The sequence below is a fragment of the Phascolarctos cinereus genome, unplaced genomic scaffold, assembly GCF_003287225.1.
Source record: "Phascolarctos cinereus isolate Bilbo 61053 unplaced genomic scaffold, phaCin_HiC Scaffold_2;HRSCAF=192, whole genome shotgun sequence".
Taxonomy (NCBI): domain Eukaryota; kingdom Metazoa; phylum Chordata; class Mammalia; order Diprotodontia; family Phascolarctidae; genus Phascolarctos; species Phascolarctos cinereus.
In genome coordinates this window covers 142,311,025-142,330,681 of record NW_027555625.1, presented here as the reverse complement: position 1 = coordinate 142,330,681, position 19,657 = coordinate 142,311,025, and the positions used below count along the sequence as shown (strand labels likewise).

Sequence of the window (19,657 nt, the reverse complement as noted above, 5' to 3'; positions counted from 1 at the left end):
TTTTTTTTCCTTTGGTTTTTGCTTTTAGGCAATTGGGGTTAAGTGACTTGCCCAGGGTCACACAGCTAGTAAGTGTCAAGTGTTTGGTCTGAGGCTGGATTTGAACTCAGGTACTCCTGACTTCAGGGCAGGTGCTCTATCCACTGTACCACCTAGCTGCCCCCAATTATGAATTTAAAGGGGGAAAGAAAAACTTATTCTGAGAGGAGATACATAAATGTAATAGAATATTATTGCTCCATAAGAAACAATGGGAGCAGCTAGGTGGCACAGTGAATAGAGCTCTGGCCTTGGAGTCAGGAGCACCTGAGTTCAAATCCAGCCTCAGACATTTAACACTTCCTAGCTGTGTGACCCTGGGCAAGTCACTTAATCCCCATTGTTTCACCAAAAAAAGCAAAAAAAAAAGTATGAAAGGGATGAATTCAGACAGTCCTAGGTAGTGTGAACTAACATACAATGGAGTGAGCAGAACCAAGGGAACAATTTATACAAAGATGATAACATTTTAAATAAAAACAACTTTGAAAGATTTGAGAACTTTGATCAATGCAACGACCAACCACGTCTCCAAAGGACCCATGATTCCTTCTGCTTGCCTATGCTTATGTGTCACAAGGTTTTTTTCCCCCCTCCTTCTGGGTTTTTAATTGGGAGGGATGAGGATGCAGAGAAAATAATAATAGCAATGTCCAAAATACTGAAATATTTTTAAAATATACAGAAAAGACCAGAACAAAGCAGGACAATTTTGAAATTAATATATGTAATTTATTGTATATTTTTTAAATCAAGAAGAATAAAAATAAAAAGCAAGTAGTATGAGATTTACAGTCTCATACGCAGCCTCTTTCAATCAAAGGAAAGAGGCAGGGGAGGAAGGGGAAGAAGCATGTCTTAAACACCTACTGCTTTAAAAAACATTTTATCATTTGAGCCTCACAACAACCCTGCGAGGTGGTCACTGTGACACTGAGGGTTAAGTTCTTTGCCCAGGGTCACACTGCTAGGTTTTGAACTCGGGTCTCACTGAACCCAGTTCTGGCCACTAGTCACTAAGTGGCTACTGCACCACCTGTCTGCTGATACTAAACTGCAGCCACCTGTCTGCATTTGAACCCAGCTCCTGACTCCCCCTACAGTAAGTAGCTCTCTATTCACTGTATCACATCAGTCCTCTCTGGGCCTCAGTTTCCAGAGTGCGTTGGACTAGACATTTAACCCCTCCCAGCTCTAAACCCGGGGTACGTAGCCCCAGCTTCTTGCACGTTTCAATCACGCGGGATGTGACCGTCGGCGTCACTGCCCGAGCTTCGCACGGCTGGCGCGCTCAGGTTTACGGCCCCTTTATTCCCGGGCTGCTGAGGCTCAGGGGAGCGAGGGTGGCAGGGACAAGACTTCCCATTTACTTCTTCCCATATGAGGAGGAAACGGGAGTGAGAGGAGTAGGAACTTAAATTTGAGGGCACCGTTTCCATACACCTAGTCTCACCCGTCGGTCTCCACTACTTCCGCCCGGAGTCGACCGCGGGGGCTGGGCGTCAGCTACTTCCGCCCGGAGCGGACAGCGGCCTGGAGATGTGCGGGGCCTGAGATCCCGTGTCCTTACCTGCTCCCAGGAAGAGAATCCCCCACTCCCCCCCCCCAGGTCCGCTCAGACGGGGTTGCCGGGGGAGGCAAGCTTGTGGACATTTGAGGCTCCGGCTTGGGGCTGGTGTGAGAGGCAGGGCCTTCCGGACCAGGCCCGCGGGGCCGGCCGCCGGGAGCTTGTGGGAGGAGGGAAGAGAGGACGGAGCAGGCCCTGCCTCTAACCCGGCCCCGCCGCGCCTTCCTCCGGCTCCGGGCCGCCATGGAGTTCGCGGAGCTGATCAAGACTCCGCGAGTGGACAATGTGGTGCTGCACCGGCCCTTCTACCCGGCTGTGGAAGGCACGCTGTGCCTGACCGGCCATCACCTGATCCTGTCCTCCCGGCAGGACAACACCGAGGAGCTGTGGCTGCTCCATTCCAACATCGACTCCATCGAAAAGCGGTGAGTTCAGCTCGAAATTGCCCTAGTGTGAGCTCGGACAGAGAACCTGTTCGGGCCTCAGTTTCCTATCTGTTAAAAGGGTTAGGGGGTTGGAGTAGATTGATCTCAAAGGCCATTTCTAGCTCCATCCCCAATTTATTCTGCCTGTATCTTATTTGTACACATTTATTTGCATATTTCCCTCCATTGTTGTAAGCTTTTGCCTTTTTTTTGTATTCCCGGGCGTTTAACCCAGTGCCTACCACTTAGTAGATGTATCAATATCAAAATCGTATCCCAGCGTTTAGCCGGGGGCCTGGAACAGATTAAATGCTTAAGAAATTGAGGGAGTAGTTTTTTTTTTGTCTGCAAAGCAGCTTCTGAATTCCTGAAGAAGGCGCCGTTTCTGGATCTGAATTGTGCGAAACATGAAAAGTAGAAAAAATAGCCTAAGAGGGGAACCTAGTTCTAGGCTGCCTGTATATCACAGACTTGTTGCACATCAGTTATTCTAAACCATTCTATTTTAGCTCCATTTTGAGGCATAGCATCAAATGGATTCTTTATTAACCTTCATCGTTTTTGATTATACAGCAGTTTCTTTATCTGTTGTAAAATTGAGATAGTAAGGCTTATTTGCATATTGCCTCTTTGGTAATGTAGAATCTGTACAATGCTTTTAACAACTTTTGAGTAAGACTGTGGAACTTTCTGTTCTAAGACCTGTTTGAGCCATCAGTCTCAATCTCTTGTTGGATTATCTTGCTCATCTGTCACTTGACTATCCTGTTATACCCCCAAGGCATAATGTTTACATTTTTAGCTTATAGCTTTAAATTTTCTCCTGGATAGCTAGTTAATATTAGCTATGCAAGTCATTTATTTTTTTTTTTTGTCTTGGGTCCTCTTTTCTTTTATCTTGGTCAGCTTATCAACTCCAGTAGGTTCAAGTATCCTTTCTAGCCTGACCACTCTCAGATCTACATCTAACTGTAGTCTTCTTTATTGAACTTCATTCCCACATCAGCAACTCCCTATTGGACATTTGGGATTGGATAACCCATGGACATCTCAAACTCATCCAAAACATTATCATTATCTTTCCTCCTCCCCCTTCCTCCACTTCTCTGATGAACTTTTTTATTTCTATCGACAGCACCACCATCCTCGAGTCAGCCCAGTTCAAAATCTGCGACATCCTTGACCCCTCACTTTGCCTCACTCCATGCATCTAGTTAGGTGCCATCTCTTATTTCTACCTGCACAACCTCTTACATCTGTTCCCTTCTCTCCATTACTAGTTCAGTCCCTATATCCTTTGGATTCTTGGTAGCTGCCTAACCGGTTTCTCCATTTTTCAGTCTTTCCCCTCCTCAGTTCATCCTCTTCGCCAGTGGTGTCAAACTCAACAGAAATTGATTGATTTAGAAAACCATAAATGAACATTGTAGTATTTTTATTTAGTTAAACATTTCCCAATTACATTTTAATATGGATCACTCATTTGACACTTCTGCTCTACACAGCTGCTGAAATAATATTCCTAAAGCACTTTGTCACGTCCCTTTCATAAATTCTAGTGGCTCTTTTCTATCTCTAGGATCAATTAATAAACTCCTTTGTAATCTGGCTGCCTTTCTAGACCTGTCATACCTAACTATTCTGCACACACTATCTACGGTTCTTCCAAATTGGCTCTCTGGTTCTTCACACAGGGCATTCCATCTCCTATCTTCTAGCCTTTGCTCAGGCTGTTTGTATCAGTAATACAATCTTTATAATCGACTACTTCTGCTTTCATTGATAGAAATAGGTCTTCCCCAACAGGTGCTGCCCTAGGCAGACTTGTGAAACAGAGACCATTTAGTTCCTAGCCACCTCTCACTTCTGCTATCTTCAGCCTAACTATCTTTAAAATTAAAATTCCTGTTTCCCCTCAGAAATTAGACTTGTAGAATGTTGGAAGTGAAAGGGATTTTAAACATCATCTAGCCCAACCCCATCATTTTGTAGATGAGGAAACTGAGGCTTAGAAAAAGGAAGTGATTTGTACAACTAATTATTTTAGTATTAGTTAGTCCTAGCTATCCAGGAGGAAATTTAAAGTTATAAACTAAACATTTAAATATTTGACAACATCTTGATGTGTTTTGCATACAGGGAACACTTAGATTTTAACAAGGATACTTAGAAAGGCAGTGCCTTAGGTGAATATCTAATGGTGAAATTTCTGGTGGGAGAGATTATTGGTGAATTTAGGAAGACCTCTTTTCCTCCAAATCATACAACATAGTAAAATGGCTAATCAGGAGACCTTGTTTCCCAATATAAATAGTTGCAACTTTTGTCCCTGTCCTTTTTTGCTTCTTTACTTCAAATATTTATCATTTGCTCCAAAATTGAGTGCCTGTATGTCTGTGTGTTAGTGCTAGGCACTGTAGGGTTTGCAAAGAAGAGGTATAAAGACTTTATACTTTCTCAGCACCCACACAAGCTTTTCAGCTTATTTTCCAGTAGAGGAGACAAGATATACAACTAGCACAGCCTTATTTCAATCCTCCCTTTCTCTTTATCATAACTATTCTTATTACATTGCCTTTGGTTTTTCTTCTGCCAGCCTTCCATTCAAGAAGAAATAAAAAGGATCATAAGCTCCAAAATGGAGATATTTTTCCCCATGTTGCTTGTTATTTTTTACATTTGTAAGAGATCTAACTTCATGTCAGTTTCTTTTGTCATGGTTGTATTTGAATTCCATTAATTTGATGCCTAAGTGACATTGTCATTTCTTTTTTTTTTTTTCCTGGTCTGGATCTCTGATTTTATCTGTGTGGAAACACCTTCCACTGATGAAGATCTTCCAGAAGTAGACTTTGAACTCTTCAAAGCCCTAGGAAAAAGTATTGAGATCCTTGTGTGGAAGGTTCTAAAAATAGTCAGGGATCTACATCTCTTTTAAAACCATTTTTTCTAGACTGACTTGATGACAGTATCCACAAGTTTTCTTAGTTGCTAATAGTCAAGAATTATAATAATAATAGCATAATAGCTAATGTTTATATAGCACTTACTATGTGCTAGGTCCCATGCTAAGAGCTTTACAAATGTTCATTTGAGAATCAGAACAACTCTGGGAAGTAGATGCTATTGTTATCCTTATTTTACAGTTGAGGAGACTGAGGCAGATGGCAGTTAAGTGACTTGCCAGAGTCACACAGCTAGTAAATGTGAGGACAGATTTAAAGTCAGGTCTTCTTGATTTCAGGCCCAGCACTCTGTGTACCTCCACCACAATACCACCATCTGCTTAACTGATAGTAATGCATTTGCAGTGGGAATTTTGTAGGGGTAAAACCTGGTCTTTATGGTGGTACACATAAAAACATTTTACCTAGAAGCCTCTTGCTTTCTCTTCTGGAGGCCTCTGTACTGATGGAAACTGAGTAATAGCATAGAGTGTGTTAGGAGCTTGATGGCCTGGGGAATGGGAATTCTCTCCTGTTCCTTGAGAGCAGTGTAGTAAAAATTGTACAGTAGTAGTTTCAGGTTAACAAACATCCTTATTATATGGCAGGTTTTTTTTAAACTGTTAGAAGTTTGGAGTTTTCAAATTCTCTTCCTGAACTTTGTATGCCTCTATAGAAATCGATTGGTTAACCTGTAAAAGTATTATGTATTAATTTGGCTTAATTAATATTATACAATACCAGAAATGGAATTTTTAAAATTAGGTTGTTATTTATAGTCTGAGAAATTTTGGATTTCAAGAAGGCTGACCAGTTTTAAATTTGCTTTTTACATAAGAGAATAAACTTAGTAGCTGGGGGAATATGGGAGTTATGTGGAAGGTGTAAAGACTAAGGAAGCTGATTAATTGCTAGGAGGGAGTGAGCATTTATATGGCATCTACTCTATGCTGAGCACTGTGCTGAGCACTTTTTTAAAAAAAATAAATGTTATCTCATTTGATCCTCAAGATAGGAAGCTTCTTTCTTTATCTTTACAAATTACATTTTGTAGGGGAAATGGGAGGATTACTTAAGTAACCAAAGAAAGGAATAAATAATTTTTGAATTTCTTATTCTTTGAATTTTCCTGGTCATAAAAGAACATTAAATACCTAACACTGAACCATGACAATGGCAAAGACTAGTTTCTTATCTACTAACAGTTTATATTCTCTCTTTTTATTAGATTTTAAGCCACTTAGGAAGAGTCTTATTTATCCTTGTATCTCTGCCAGTGCTTAGTAAACGTTTAATAAATGCATGAACAAATGCATGAAAATATCCAAGTGCTTTTATGTCCAAAGCGTCTATCATTAATGTTCTGTTCCTTGATGGATAACCCACAGGAGTAGTACATTGTAGATCTAATTAAAGCATATTATTTATATAAAGTAATCCAACAACTTTTTCCTTGGCCTTGTCTATATAGTCATTTTAATACTGAAACTGCCTGATTAATCACTGGGGTTCTTTCTTCTTTCTTCCGTATATTCAATGTTACTAAATACTGTTAATTATTGTTTTGAAATATCTTTTATATCTGCCCATTCTCTATCCTCACTGCTATCACCCTAGTTCATGACCTGATGACTTTATACTTAGACTACTCAAACAGCTCCTTAACTGGTCTCCTTTTCTTCAGTGTTTTTTACCTCCAATCTGACGTATGTTATTATTTGATTAATTTTACTAACTTTTGAACCCAAGTATCCACATTTTTCATGAACTTTCTGTTCTATTTCCCTCTGTTGTTACCATACCCATTCCTAACTATAAACCTTTGCTTATATTAATTCGTGCCCTAGATTAAAATATTATTCTCTTCTTCCCAGTCATAGCCATCCTTTAGGGCTTAGCTCAGATTCTGTCACTTTCGTGACAAAGATAGCATCAAAAATTGTTAATGGGAAAAAGTTGGGATTGAATATTGGCAAAGGAAAAGCCCTGAGATGTCAGCAAGAAAAACTCTAATTCAATAAAACTTAATTAATTTGGACTTCACTAATTTATATTTTTTGTAACTAACATGGGGCCTTTCTGAAGTTTTTCTTGTTTTTTTAAAAATTTTTTTCCAGAGTACAAAGTAGTATAAATAAGTTGTGGAGGAATTGTACTGAATTTTGGAAGTATCTTTCAGGAATAAACAGTTACGGTAAATCGTTCTTATCTATTTTTAATATCAAGTTTCCTAATGAAGTCTACTATGTGAGTTAGCCTAATTTGAATTACTTTGTGTATATTTTAAAGTAACAACATATTTGTTTGAAAATACTTTTTATGGATTCCCTTCCCCCAATTAGTCTGAGTTTAGATTTTATTGTATGACACGTCTTTTCAGAAAGAAGGCTTTGTAGTTATTAGTAGTGTTGAATAGTTAGATGAGTACTTTTTCACAGATTGGAGTTTTCTACTTAAAACGATGTTTCTGTTTGTCCTTGAGCATGGTGTACTGTATTTCAGGTTCGTGGGATCATTGGGTACGATAATTATAAAATGCAAAGATCTGCGGATTATTCAGTTGGACATTCCTGGAATGGAAGAATGTTTGAATATTGCAAGCTCCATTGAGGTAAGAGCTGTGTCAAACAAGCTTTGGTTAAGGAAATGAGAAAAAAGAATCTTACTTAAATGCAGGACACCTGCAAATAATCGGGGTCCTACTATATGACTTAGAGAGCTAAAGCATCTGTCGGTGTAATGTGTCCTTCTTTGTAAGGTTCAATACTTATCTTAAGTTCCTAACCCTGATTCAGTGTTACAAACATATTCCAAGAAATTATTGGCTTCTAAGAGGTTTTAATTGTCTTTATCTGAAGTGAAAAGTCCCCATACATTCTTTTTGGAGTCCCAGTTCTGGCACTCACTCTTTCATTTTGGAAGTTGCTTGCCCTTTTTGAGTCTCAGTTTCCATATCTTTAAAATGGAGCAGTTGGCTTCCAGTTGACAAAAATAATGAAAAGGAAGAAAATACAGTGCTGGTAGGGTTGTGAAAGAAGCAATATGGCTTTGTGACTAGTAGAATTGGGAACTTTTCGAATCTTTTTAGAGAACAATCTAGCAGTACACAGGAAAAGTTATAAAAATGATCATTCTGACTTAGTAGTTCTACTGATGAGACTGTACCCTGAAAGTGTTATCAAAAAGAAATATCTGTTCAAAGATTTTCATGGCACTATTATATAGAATTAGGTTGGGGGGAAATCAACAACCTAAATTTCTGACATGGAAATACTTAAATAATAACCTAAAAATGTATGTCTGACCTAAATGTTTAAGGTCAGATCATAAAAAATTCAGAAGCAGATCAAGTACCTTTCATAGTTACAGTTAGGGGGAAGTTCTTAACCAAAGGAGAAAACTTGATCATGAAAGATAAAATCAGTAATTTCAGTAACATGATACTGAAAGGCTTTTGCAGAAACAAAATTAAGGTAATTCAGGTAAAAAAGGAATCTGTTGATTTGGGAGATTCTCGAGGAGTTCAGCCACAAAAGGGAGGAGAGTGTGCAACGATAAATGGTGGGGACAGATGGATCAAGTGAGGTTTTTTTGAGAATGGGGAAATATGGGGATGTTGATAGGCAACAGAGAAGCAGCCAATAGACAGGGAGAGACTGAAGATAAGTGAGAGAATGAGGATGCTAGAGGGGGCAATCTGCTAGAAAAAGTAGGATGGAATAGTATCACTTTTACATGTGGAGGAGTTTGCAAACCACCTCCTAATGTAAGACAGGAGTGAAGGATGGGAGATAGTGGCATAAGGTATATGGGTAATACGAGATGAGGAGGAGAAAAGAGGGAGCTCTTGATAAATGGCTTTTTTTTTTCCCAGTTAAATCTGAGACATGGATCTCAGCAGAGAGGGTGGGGATAGGGAAGTAAAGATCGGTGAAAAGATTTGGAGGATCCTCTGTGGTGAGATAGTGAATTAATAATCCAAGTTATATAGGAAATTAGCACAAATGCATAAGACAGGGGTCATTCCCCAATGGTTTATGCCATGGGTATGGACACACAGTTCTAAAAAAGAACTGCAAACTATTAATTACCATATGAAAGATTTTTTCAACTCACTAATAATAGGAGAGCTATAAATCAAAATAATTCTGAGGTCACAGCCAGGAAATTAAAGTTGACAAAACATAAAAATAGTCAGATTGATAGGCTTGTAGAAAGACATACATACTATTGGTGGAACTTTGAATTGATTCAACCATTCTAGATACCAATTCAGAATTATGCAAAGAAAATTACTAAAATGCCCATATTCAGAGAAAGAGTCCATTGCTAGCCATATATTACAAGTTTAGAGATAGAAAGAAAGGTCCCATGTACACTAAAATATTTACAGCAGCTTTTTTGTGGTAACAAAGTAGATGTCCATGGATTGGGGAATGGCTAAACAAATTATGGTACGTGAATGTTATAGAATATTACTTCACCAAAAGAAACAAGACTATGAAGAATTCACAAAAAGCAGTCAGTTAAATGATGATACAAATTAAAGGAAAACCAGAAAACGTACACAATGATTATAATCTAAATTTTTTTAAAAGTGGAAACTAACTGCAGTATAATTACAATGAGCAAGGCTGACTCTGAAGAAGAGAAAATGCACTTATGTCCCTTCTTTGGAAAAGTAGGCAGCTTGATGCAGAACATTGCCTGTAATTTGAGACTTGGTTTATGCATCGATTTGTTTTGGATAACTGCTTTTTTTCTCTTTATTAAAAGAGATGGCTCTCTAGATAGAGAAAGAGGAGGAACAAATTTGGAAATGAAGGTGACTTAAATACAAGATAGTAAAGTTTTTAAAAGTGTGATGCATTTAAGACCAAGTATTAGGAATATCAAGAAATCTGGGGGAAACTTTTATGAAATAATGCAAAGTGGAAAAAACAAAACTGGAAGAAACACTCACGACCACTTGAGGAAAAGTGAATGAGAATGAATGGACCAAAAATTCTGATGGGGTTTTAGAAGTTACCAAAATACTATTGAGATACATGCTATGTTCAAATTAATTTAAATACAGATAGTTACAAAGCAAGTTGAGTTGTACTGCTGGTCACAGCTAAATTTTTAATAGAACATTAAAAAAAGTAGAGGCATTGGAACTTACATGATCATTGAAGTCTTCTTTAATGTTCTGTGACATAACAGTTGCTGAGTTCCATTTGTTTTTCTTTTGAGTATGTCATAAGAAACACAATTTGGAATAAGAACTGCTTGTTTACTTTGACTAATTATCTTTTAGGGAAAGACTTTTGGCCTCTTAAACGAATTAATTCCCTACATGTATCTTGGACCTTTATCAGAGATAGATAGTATAGATTTTTTTCTCGGTTAGTTGCTCTCTTATCCTGGCTATGTTTTATTTATGCAAAAGCTTTTCAGATTCATGTAATAAGTACCGTTTATTTTACCCTTGTGATCTCCTTTCTCTCTTTTTTAGTTAAGGATTCTTTCCCAGCTATATTGTGAATGGTGTCTCCATCCATTTTCCCCCTCAGTTTTTTTTTTTAATGATGTAACAGTTTTTATTTAGGGACCTTTTGCTATAGAGATTTCATTGGGAGACATGTACTCCAAGACAGTAATTTAAAAACAAAAAAAAGGTCCTGCATACACCAAAATATTTATAGCATCGTGTTTTCTATTGGTATCTGGAAACAAAGCAGATACCCATAAATTGGGGAGTAACTAAAGGTGTTGTGGAACATGAATGTAATAAGTTATTTCTATATTGTAAGAAATGATGAACACAGAGAAACGTGGATGTTAGATGTGAATGAACTAATGAAAAGTGAAGTAAGCAGAACCAAGAAGACAATTTGTACTCTTACTACAGTAGTATATATGGAATGAACAACAAAAAAAAAAAACAACTTACTGCTATAAATTTGTAATGACCATCACAAGAAGAGATATGAGAACTCTGCTTCCTTCCCTTTTTTTATTTTATTTTATTGTGGTTTTTTTTTTTTTACTGGGCAGTGGGGTTAAGTGATTTGCCCAGGGTCACACAACTAGTAAGTGTCTGAGGCCAGATTTGAACTCAAGTCCTCCTGACTCCAGGGCTGCTGTTCTATCCACTGTGCCACCTAGCTTCCCCTTTCCCTCCCTTCTTTATGGAGATGAGGGAAACATAAGTATGGAACACTTCACATAATATGTACTTGGTTGATATGTTGGTTAGTTTTGAACTATTTCTTGCCTCTGTTTTCTTTGTTATGAGAGGTGATTCTCTCAGAGGGGTAAAAAGCAACAGTTCAGAAATAAAAGTGTTGTAAAAACTTTTTTTTTAATCAGTAAAGACATTTAAAAGTACTGGTGTGCCTGGCTTTATAAGTAGACATACCTAGAAGGTTAAATGTAAATCAAACTGAGGTATCTCATAAATGCTTTAGGAGAGTTTGCTATTTAAAGGTAACTTACAGTGAATCCTTTTCTAATGCGAACAGTCTTTTTTGTAAAATGAATAATCCACCCTTATTTATCTTATCTCTTTCTGTTAACCTGCTGTATGAGTAATTTAAAATTTATTCTGAGATATCACATATAACATATCCCATTTAAATGAATTCTTGTGGTCCACTTCTGGTTTTTAAATTGTCTTACTTAAAACAAGTTATAGTGATTAACATAATATGCACTATATTTTTCTGAATAATTTTAGAAATACATGGATTATTTTCTCTGATTTTCCATTATTTGTCTAAGTGCAGGTTTTGTGTTGAGAATGTTATTGCCCCTTATATTAAAAGGGGGCAGGAAGAGCAAACTACTATTAAAATTTTTATGCCTTAAAAAAAAAATTCCATACCACAATGAATAGAGGAACTATGATCACGTTGAATGGATTTGGGATAAAAATTAGAGGGTAAACTGGTTAGTCTTCATTTAGTTCCATTGTGTGGTTATTTAGTGAACTTATAGGATCGTAGATCTAGAGCTAGAAGGGATCTGGAGGCCATCTAGTCCAGCCTTTTCATTTTATAGATGAGGAAACTGAGGCCCAAGATGTTAAATGACTTGCCCTCTTTCCCCTCTACTGTAAGTTGGAATAGTTGGCACCACTTCTAGAATGGGTCCATTTAATAAGTAAATGTCAAAGTATCAATCAAGTTATCTTTATAGAGAAATGTACTGCTATCTTGCTTTAATAAGATATGTTTTGTTCCAGTATTGGGATAGGATTTGTATTTATCTATCTGTACTATTACCTGGTCTCCCTTAAGCATGCATGCATTTGTGAGATCTGTTTGTCTGGATTTGAAGATGTTACCTCTGACCAAGCTTGTTGTAACACTTCCATATAAGGATTCCATGACTTTGGCTACCTTGAGCTCCATATGCTAACCAGTTTGTCAGCTATAGACTTTGAATTAAGCCAGTTGGTTATTTTGGCTACATTAATTACCATGGACCTGGGAGGGAGCTCTGGGGTCATCAAATCCAGCACTTTATTTGGAAATAACTATCCCTAAATCACTTACAACATAATGAAAAGAATGAGCTGGGCTTGAAGCCCTTTCCTATTTAGGTTGGTTCAACATAGGTATATTTCCAGTTCTTTTTTAATTATAGACACTATAGTCTAGTAAATGAAGGAGCCCTTGGGGTAGCTAAATGGCACAGTGGATAGAGCACTGGCCTAGAGTTGGGAAGATCTGAGTTCAGATGTGGCCTCAGACACTTAGTACTGGTGTGACCCTGGGCTTGTCACTTAATACTTCCTCCTCTGCAAAATGACCTGGAGAAGGCAATGGCAAACCACTCCAGTATCTTTGCCCAAAAGGAATCATGAAGAGTTAGACAAGGCTGAACAACAATAAAAAGTGAAGGAACACATAGGTTTTAGATAGTTTCAGAAATCTTTAAGTGCATTTGTTCTGTCTGTTGAGAATTTTCTGGACCATTGAATATTAAATATATATTTTAAATATTTATTTATATGAATTTTTATGTTATATAATATATAAAATTCATATATTTACATAAATATGTAATATTATTTATAAACTTATATAAATTTATATTAAATATACAGAATGGCTTTAGTTCTTTCAATATCAGATTATGGTGGGGGGGGAACATCTTCTACAAAGCTGGGATAGAAAACATAATCATAACAAGTAGAAGTGTTGGTGTTTTTTGCCTGTCAAGCTGGTGGCTACATTGATCACAGGTTCAAACCAGAAAAGTATAATATGCATTTTTGGCCCGGCTACTATACCTGTAGTCAGTTCTTTCCCTGATTCTACTGATTCCATCTTTTTCATCATTGGTAGGAAAGTCTTCCTGCTAGTGCCCTTCCTCTGAAAAATCTTGTATTGAACTACTTTATACTTATTCTCCACACACCTATGTATGTCCTTGTTTCCCTGATTAGCATGTAAGATCTTTGCTTGTAGGGATTGTTTAGTTTTTTGGTACTTGTATCTCTCTTCCCTATAGTACCTGGCACATAGTAAGCACTAGATAAATGCTTGTTGATTAATTAACTGAAGTAATAAGTCTTCTTCTTCCTCCTTGTCTCATATCACCCAGCATGCCTTCTGCTGTTATGTTCTCCTTCACTCATATCTCATGTAATAAAGTAGCCCTTATTCTTGCCAAGGCCAGCCTCCCTACATACACAAGTGATCCCATTTCATACCGCTTCTCTAGCAGATTGCCTCCTCTCACATCCCCATTCTCTCACTTGTCTTCAGTCTGCTGCTTCTCTGTTGCCTACAAACATGCCCATGTTTCCCTGTTTTCAAAAAAACCTGACTTGATCCCTCTATTCCCACTACTTATCTTCCCATAACTTTCCTCCCTTTTGTGGCTAAACTACTTGAGAAGGGTGTCTGCAGTAGGTGCCTTCACTTCCTCCCCTCTCACTGGCTTCCTAAGCTTTGACAGTCTGTCTTCTGACCTCATCATTCAACCAAAACTGCTCTCTCCAAAGTTACTAATAATCCCTAAACTGCTCGATCTAATCGTCCTTTCTCAGTCCTCATCCTTCTTGACTTCTCTGCAGCCTCTGACACTGTCAGTTATCACCTTCTTCTCCTTGACACTCTCTTCTCTCTAGATTTTCATGACATTGACCTCTCCTAGTTCTCCTACCTACCTGAGTGCTCCTTCTTGGTCCCCTTTGCTGCTTCTTCACCTAGGTCACGCCTGCTCACTGTGATTGTCCTGTTCTGAGCCCTCTTGTCTTCTTCTTCTATATTGTTTCACTAGTTGATCTCATCAGTGCCCGTGGATTCAGTTACCGTCTCTGTGCTAATGATTCTCAAATTACTTATGCAGCCAAAAATAAACTCATTCTCTCCCCCCCACTCACCCAAAACCCTTCCCTCTTCCTAACTTCCACAGTACCGTTGAGGGTGCCACCATTCTCCTTGTCACCCAGGCTTACTATGTAGGTGTCATTCTTGATGCCTCATCCTCCCTCCCCACCATATCCAATCTGTTGCCAAGGCCTGTCAGTTTTTGTCTTAGTAACATCTCTTGCATATGCCCCTTTTTCTTCTCTGATACTGCTCCCACCCTAGTGCTGACCCTTACCACCTCATGCCTGGATTGTTGAAATAGCCTGCTGGTTAGTCTGCCTACCACAAGTCTTTTCCCATTTCGGTCCATCCTCCACTCAGCTTTCAGAGTGAATCTTCCTAAAGCACCAGTCTGACCAAATCTATCCACTATTTAGTAAACTCCCATGGCTCTCTGTTACCTCCAGAATCAAAAATAAAATTCTGTATTTGGCGTTCAAAGCCCCTCATAATCTGGCGGCACTTGCCTTTTCAATCTTATATCTTATACCTCCTCCACCCTCTGCCACCTACTCTGATCCAAGACACTGACCTTGTTGCTGTTCCTAGAACAAGACCATCCATTGAATAATGACTGGACATTTTCACTGCCTTTCCCCCATACCTGGAATGCCCTCTCTCATCTCTGCCTCTGGGCTTACTAGCTTCCTTTAAGTCCCAGCTAAAATACCAAGCTTTTCCCTATCCCTTGTAATGTGAGTACCCTTCTCATTTTGATTTATCCCATTTTATCCTGTATATAACTTGTTTGTATGTAATTGTTTGCTTATCATCTCCCACATTCAACTGAGCTCCTTCAGCAGGGACTGTCTTTGGCTTTTCTTTGTATCCCCAGTGCTTAGCACAAACTCAGCATGTCCAAAACAGAGCTCATAATCTTTTTCCCTAAACTGACCCCTCTTCCAAATTTCCCTCATGCCTTTTGAAGCCACTGTTTTTGTTTTGTTTTTGTTTTCCCCAAACTCCTATATTCTTAACCCAGGCAATATCCTGAACTCCCTAACTGCTTTCTTGCTGTTTAATCTTCCATGGCATCTCTCAAATCTGATCCCTTGTTCTGACTCATACATTATCATTTTAGGTCAAGTTATACTCAATAACCATGTCACTTTCCTGCTCGGTAAAAACTCCAGGGGCTTCCTATTGCCTCTAGGAGAAAATATAAACTTCTCTTTTTAGCTTTTAAAGCCCTTCATAACTTAGCCGCAGCCTATCTTTCCAATTTATGTCTCCGAAGACATTATAGATAACTCTTCTTACTGTTAAGGTGAAGGTGCTAGGGGTGCTGGAACCCTGAAATCATGACACTCGACTCCTGCCTGAATGAATTCAACCCAAGTCTTCTTTCAGCCAAAGACAAGGTTTTGTTAGAGATGAACCATACAACCCAGACTTTTAAGGAAGCTGAACATTAGTGAAGCCCCTAAGGATGAGTGGGCATGAGGAAATCTCACTGTTTAAATGGGGGCCAGGATGAATCTTATATACAGTCAAGTAATTTGGGGTGTTTGGAGGAGGGGCTTGGGAGGAGGATCCTGAAGCTGGGGTGACTAGGGGAGGATTTTAGGGAGAATCCCGATGGGAGTGTCTGAGAGGATGAATGGGGTCTCCAGTGCAGGGCTAGGCCTTATTAGGGTAACAAAGAACTGGAAGATAGGGAAGGAAGAGGTTGAATGGGGTCTGGATAAGATCAAAGAGAGGAAATATACTAGGCTTCATTATGGTATCAAAGGGAGATGGGGCCTAGGTGTTAAGGCCAGTTGATAGGAAAATGAATAAGAGATAAGGAAAGGCCAGTTGAGTGGATTATAGCCTCAGGCAGTACTTGAGACCATTTTGTGAGGTCAAAGAAAGTTAAAGGGTTTTCTGGGCCACATAGACAAATGGGACCCAAATTCTTTTTAGGGTGAGGGGCAAAGTTCTTGGCTTGGGCCCATACCCCATCATTACCACTCTTTACAATCTAGGCAAAGTGGCATTCTCTCTGCTCCTCAAACATAATACTACATCACCCTCAAACACAACACCCATTTCCCTTCACCTTTCTGCCCTGGCTGTCCCATACACCTGGATTGTACTCCCTCCTAACCTCTGCCTCACAGAGTTCCTCTCTTCCTTCTAGACTCTATTGAAGTACCACTTTCTCCTATGTGAAGCCTTTTCTGATCCCCATCTACTACTGTCTTTCCTCCTTTGTATTTTCTTGTGTTTTTCCTCTGCTTCATATTTATTTGTAATTATTTTCTTTATATTTTGTCTATACTTATTTGTCCACAGTGGAATATAAGCTGCTTGCAAATGAAGATTGTGTCTGTCTTTGCATTTGTATGCACCTTGCATGGCTTGTTGTAAGCACTTAATAAATAATTGTTGGTCAATTGATATGCAGTGCAAACATTTTTCCCCTTCTATTGTTTTCTAATTCTATCTAAATTTTATTTGTGCAAGAGCTTTTAAATTTTATGTAATCAAAATTGCCTGTTTTGTTATTATGATCTCCTTCATCCTTTGTATAGTTAGGAATTTTCCTATCCATGGTCACTAAAAGTAACAGATCTCATGCTCTTATAATTTTTATGTAGTATGACCTTTTTAATTTAGTCTTATATCTGCTTTAGATTAATGTGGCATATGGCTGTAATTTTCTCATGAAAATCGGGGATAGGACTACATGACAACTAGAGTTTCTTCCAGCTCTAGATCTGTGATAATAAAGTACAAGATGTTGGTCTGTTCTGACAAACTGCTTTAATGTTTTCTCAACAGTTCTTGTCAAAAAGAGGACTTCTCCCAGTAACTAATGTTCTTAAGTTTATCAAATGCTAGGCTCCTGTTTTGGATTGCTGCTGCTTCTTGCTTATTTAATCTGTTCCACTGTTCTCCTTTGTTTCTTAATCATTATCAGATCGTTTTGATGACTATAGCTTTATAATATAGTTTAAGATCTGCTAATACTAAGCTCTCTTCATTCATAATTTTTTCATTCTCTATTAAGATTCTACACCTCATGTTTTTCCATATGAATTTTGCTGTATTTTATCTAGTTTTTTTTTATATCCCCTTTGGTATTAGCAATAAATCTGTAAATTGTGTAGTATTGTCATTTTTGTTATATTGGGTATGACATACCTATGAGAAGTGAGTATCCTGTCATTTTTCTCCCTTTGTTTTTGTATGTGTTTCGGTAAATTGAATTATCAGGCTGACTACGTGCCAGTCACTATGCTAAGCACAGAATACAAAAGAAAGGTAAATAATAAAAGACAATCTGCTCTGAAGAAATTCAGTCTAATTAGAGAGACAACATGTAAAAACTATGTACAAACAAGCTATAGAGGGGAAAATTAGAAATAATCAACAGAAGTAGAGCACTAGAATTAAAGGGGATTGGAGGAGGCATTTTGTAATTATTTTGAATGAAACTTCTTTTTATTGATTTCATAAACTACAAGTCTAGACTAATGTAGAATAGTGGATACAGTACTGAACTTAGAGTTAGGAAGACCTGGCAAACAAGATATATGCCAGATAAATTAGAAGTCATTTCAGAGGGAAGGCACCAAGGTTAAGGAGGACTGGGAGAGTCTCCTTGTAGAATGTGCAACTTTAGTTGAGACTTAAAGGAAGCCAGGAGTCAGAAACGAAGAAAAAGAGAGTTCCACATATGGTGGATAGCCAGCAAATATGCCCTAGTTAAGAGATGGTGTGTGTATGGGAGAAACAAGGGTTACATGACGTCTGTCCTGTTAGAATGTAAGCTCCTTTAGGAGAGGGACTGTTTTGCTTCTACTTGTATCCACAGTGCCTGGCACATAGTAGGCATTTAATGAATGCTTATTTACCTGACTTGTGATGACCATATGATATAGTATATAAAGATAGCTTTGCAAACCTTTAATACACTATATAAATATTAGTTATTATCATTATTGTTGTTTTTACTTTGGCTTTTCAGATCCATTGTTAAATCAGGCCAAGTATAAGCCATGACATCTTTTTCATGAAAAGTAAAACTGGCTTCTTCAATTTCTCAGATGTTGCTTTGTTTTCATCTAGGCTTTGTCAACCTTGGACTCCATCACTCTGATGTATCCTTTCTTTTACCGACCCATGTTTGAAGTGGTAGAAGATGGCTGGCATACATTTCTTCCTGAAAGAGAATTTGAGCTCTTCTCCTCAATTGTAAGTCACTTTTTGAGAATCATGCCTAATTGAAGCTGAGAGTGCTGCCCTTTGAAATGTACCCTTATTCATCTTTTTAAAAAAGGGGGGGGAACTGATTTCCTTGAACCCTCAAAAAGACTTTTGTAATAAACTTTATCACTTAGAAATAAATCTGTTAGTTCTAAATAGAGAAGCTTAATTTATTTTCTTCCAGTGGGGGGTTAACTTTACCCTGAATATCTTATGTGCCATTTTATGTAATTTTTCAGAGTACAGGTGGAGAATGTGGGCTGTCCAGTAGTTAAACTGTTACTCTTACTCACACATTTTCTTCCTAGTCATCCTTTTCTTTGATGATGATACTCACCAGTCTTTAGTGGTATTTCCTGTAGCTAAGAGCTCTTAGTTTCCATGGAGAGTTTCAGTATTACAGTGTTTAACTTATAGTGATTGTCTTTGCAACACAGGAAAATATTTTGCAAGAAATGAGCTCTTTGGTTTGGTGGTGTTTTTTTTTTTTTAGGAGCACCTGTAGTACGTATTATTATGAATGAGGAAGACAATATGTGAGGCAGCTGGGTGATGCGGTGGATGGAACACTGGGCTTGGAGTCGGGAAGACCCCTGAGTTCAGATCTAGTCTGAGACACTTACTGGTTGTGTGATACTGCCTCAATTTCCCCTGTTGTAAAATGGGGATGATAATAATGGTACCTACCTCACAGAGTTGTTGTGAGGATCAAATGAGATGATATTTGTAAAGCGTGTAGCACAGGCATTTAGCCTGGAATATAGTAGGTGCTCTATAAAGTGCTTATTCTCATCTTTCTTTAATATAGCCATGTCCATGCTTAATTACTGATCTGAGTCTAAAAGATTGGTTTTTTGGGGTTTTTTTGTTTTCTTTTAAACCGATAGCTCCTTTTGAGGCATTTCATCAACAGAAAATGTTAATTTTCAATGCAGAATCAAATTTGATTTTGAGGTTTTATAATTCTAATTTCTTGATCATATTAAAAAACCACTTCATGCTGATTTGTATGAGCAGATCACAGCAAAACTATCTAACATTTCTTGCTACTGGATGACTTATAATGGAAGAGTTACCTTTAATTCCAATAAATCATGAAGGTCAATATTATTTGAAAAT

General features: G+C 38.0%; 1 protein-coding gene across 1 annotated transcript in view; it reads left to right on the top strand.

The window, feature by feature from the left end:
- Positions 1-1,515: 1,515 nt before the first annotated feature.
- The window catches only part of MTMR9 (myotubularin related protein 9), a 46,546-nt gene continuing 28,404 nt past the window's right edge, over positions 1,516-19,657 (top strand). The window contains 3 exon segments of the mRNA XM_020975710.2: positions 1,516-2,031; positions 7,479-7,587; positions 18,401-18,526. Of these exon segments, the coding sequence (XP_020831369.1) occupies positions 1,850-2,031; positions 7,479-7,587; positions 18,401-18,526 (417 nt within the window). The 5' untranslated portion in view covers positions 1,516-1,849.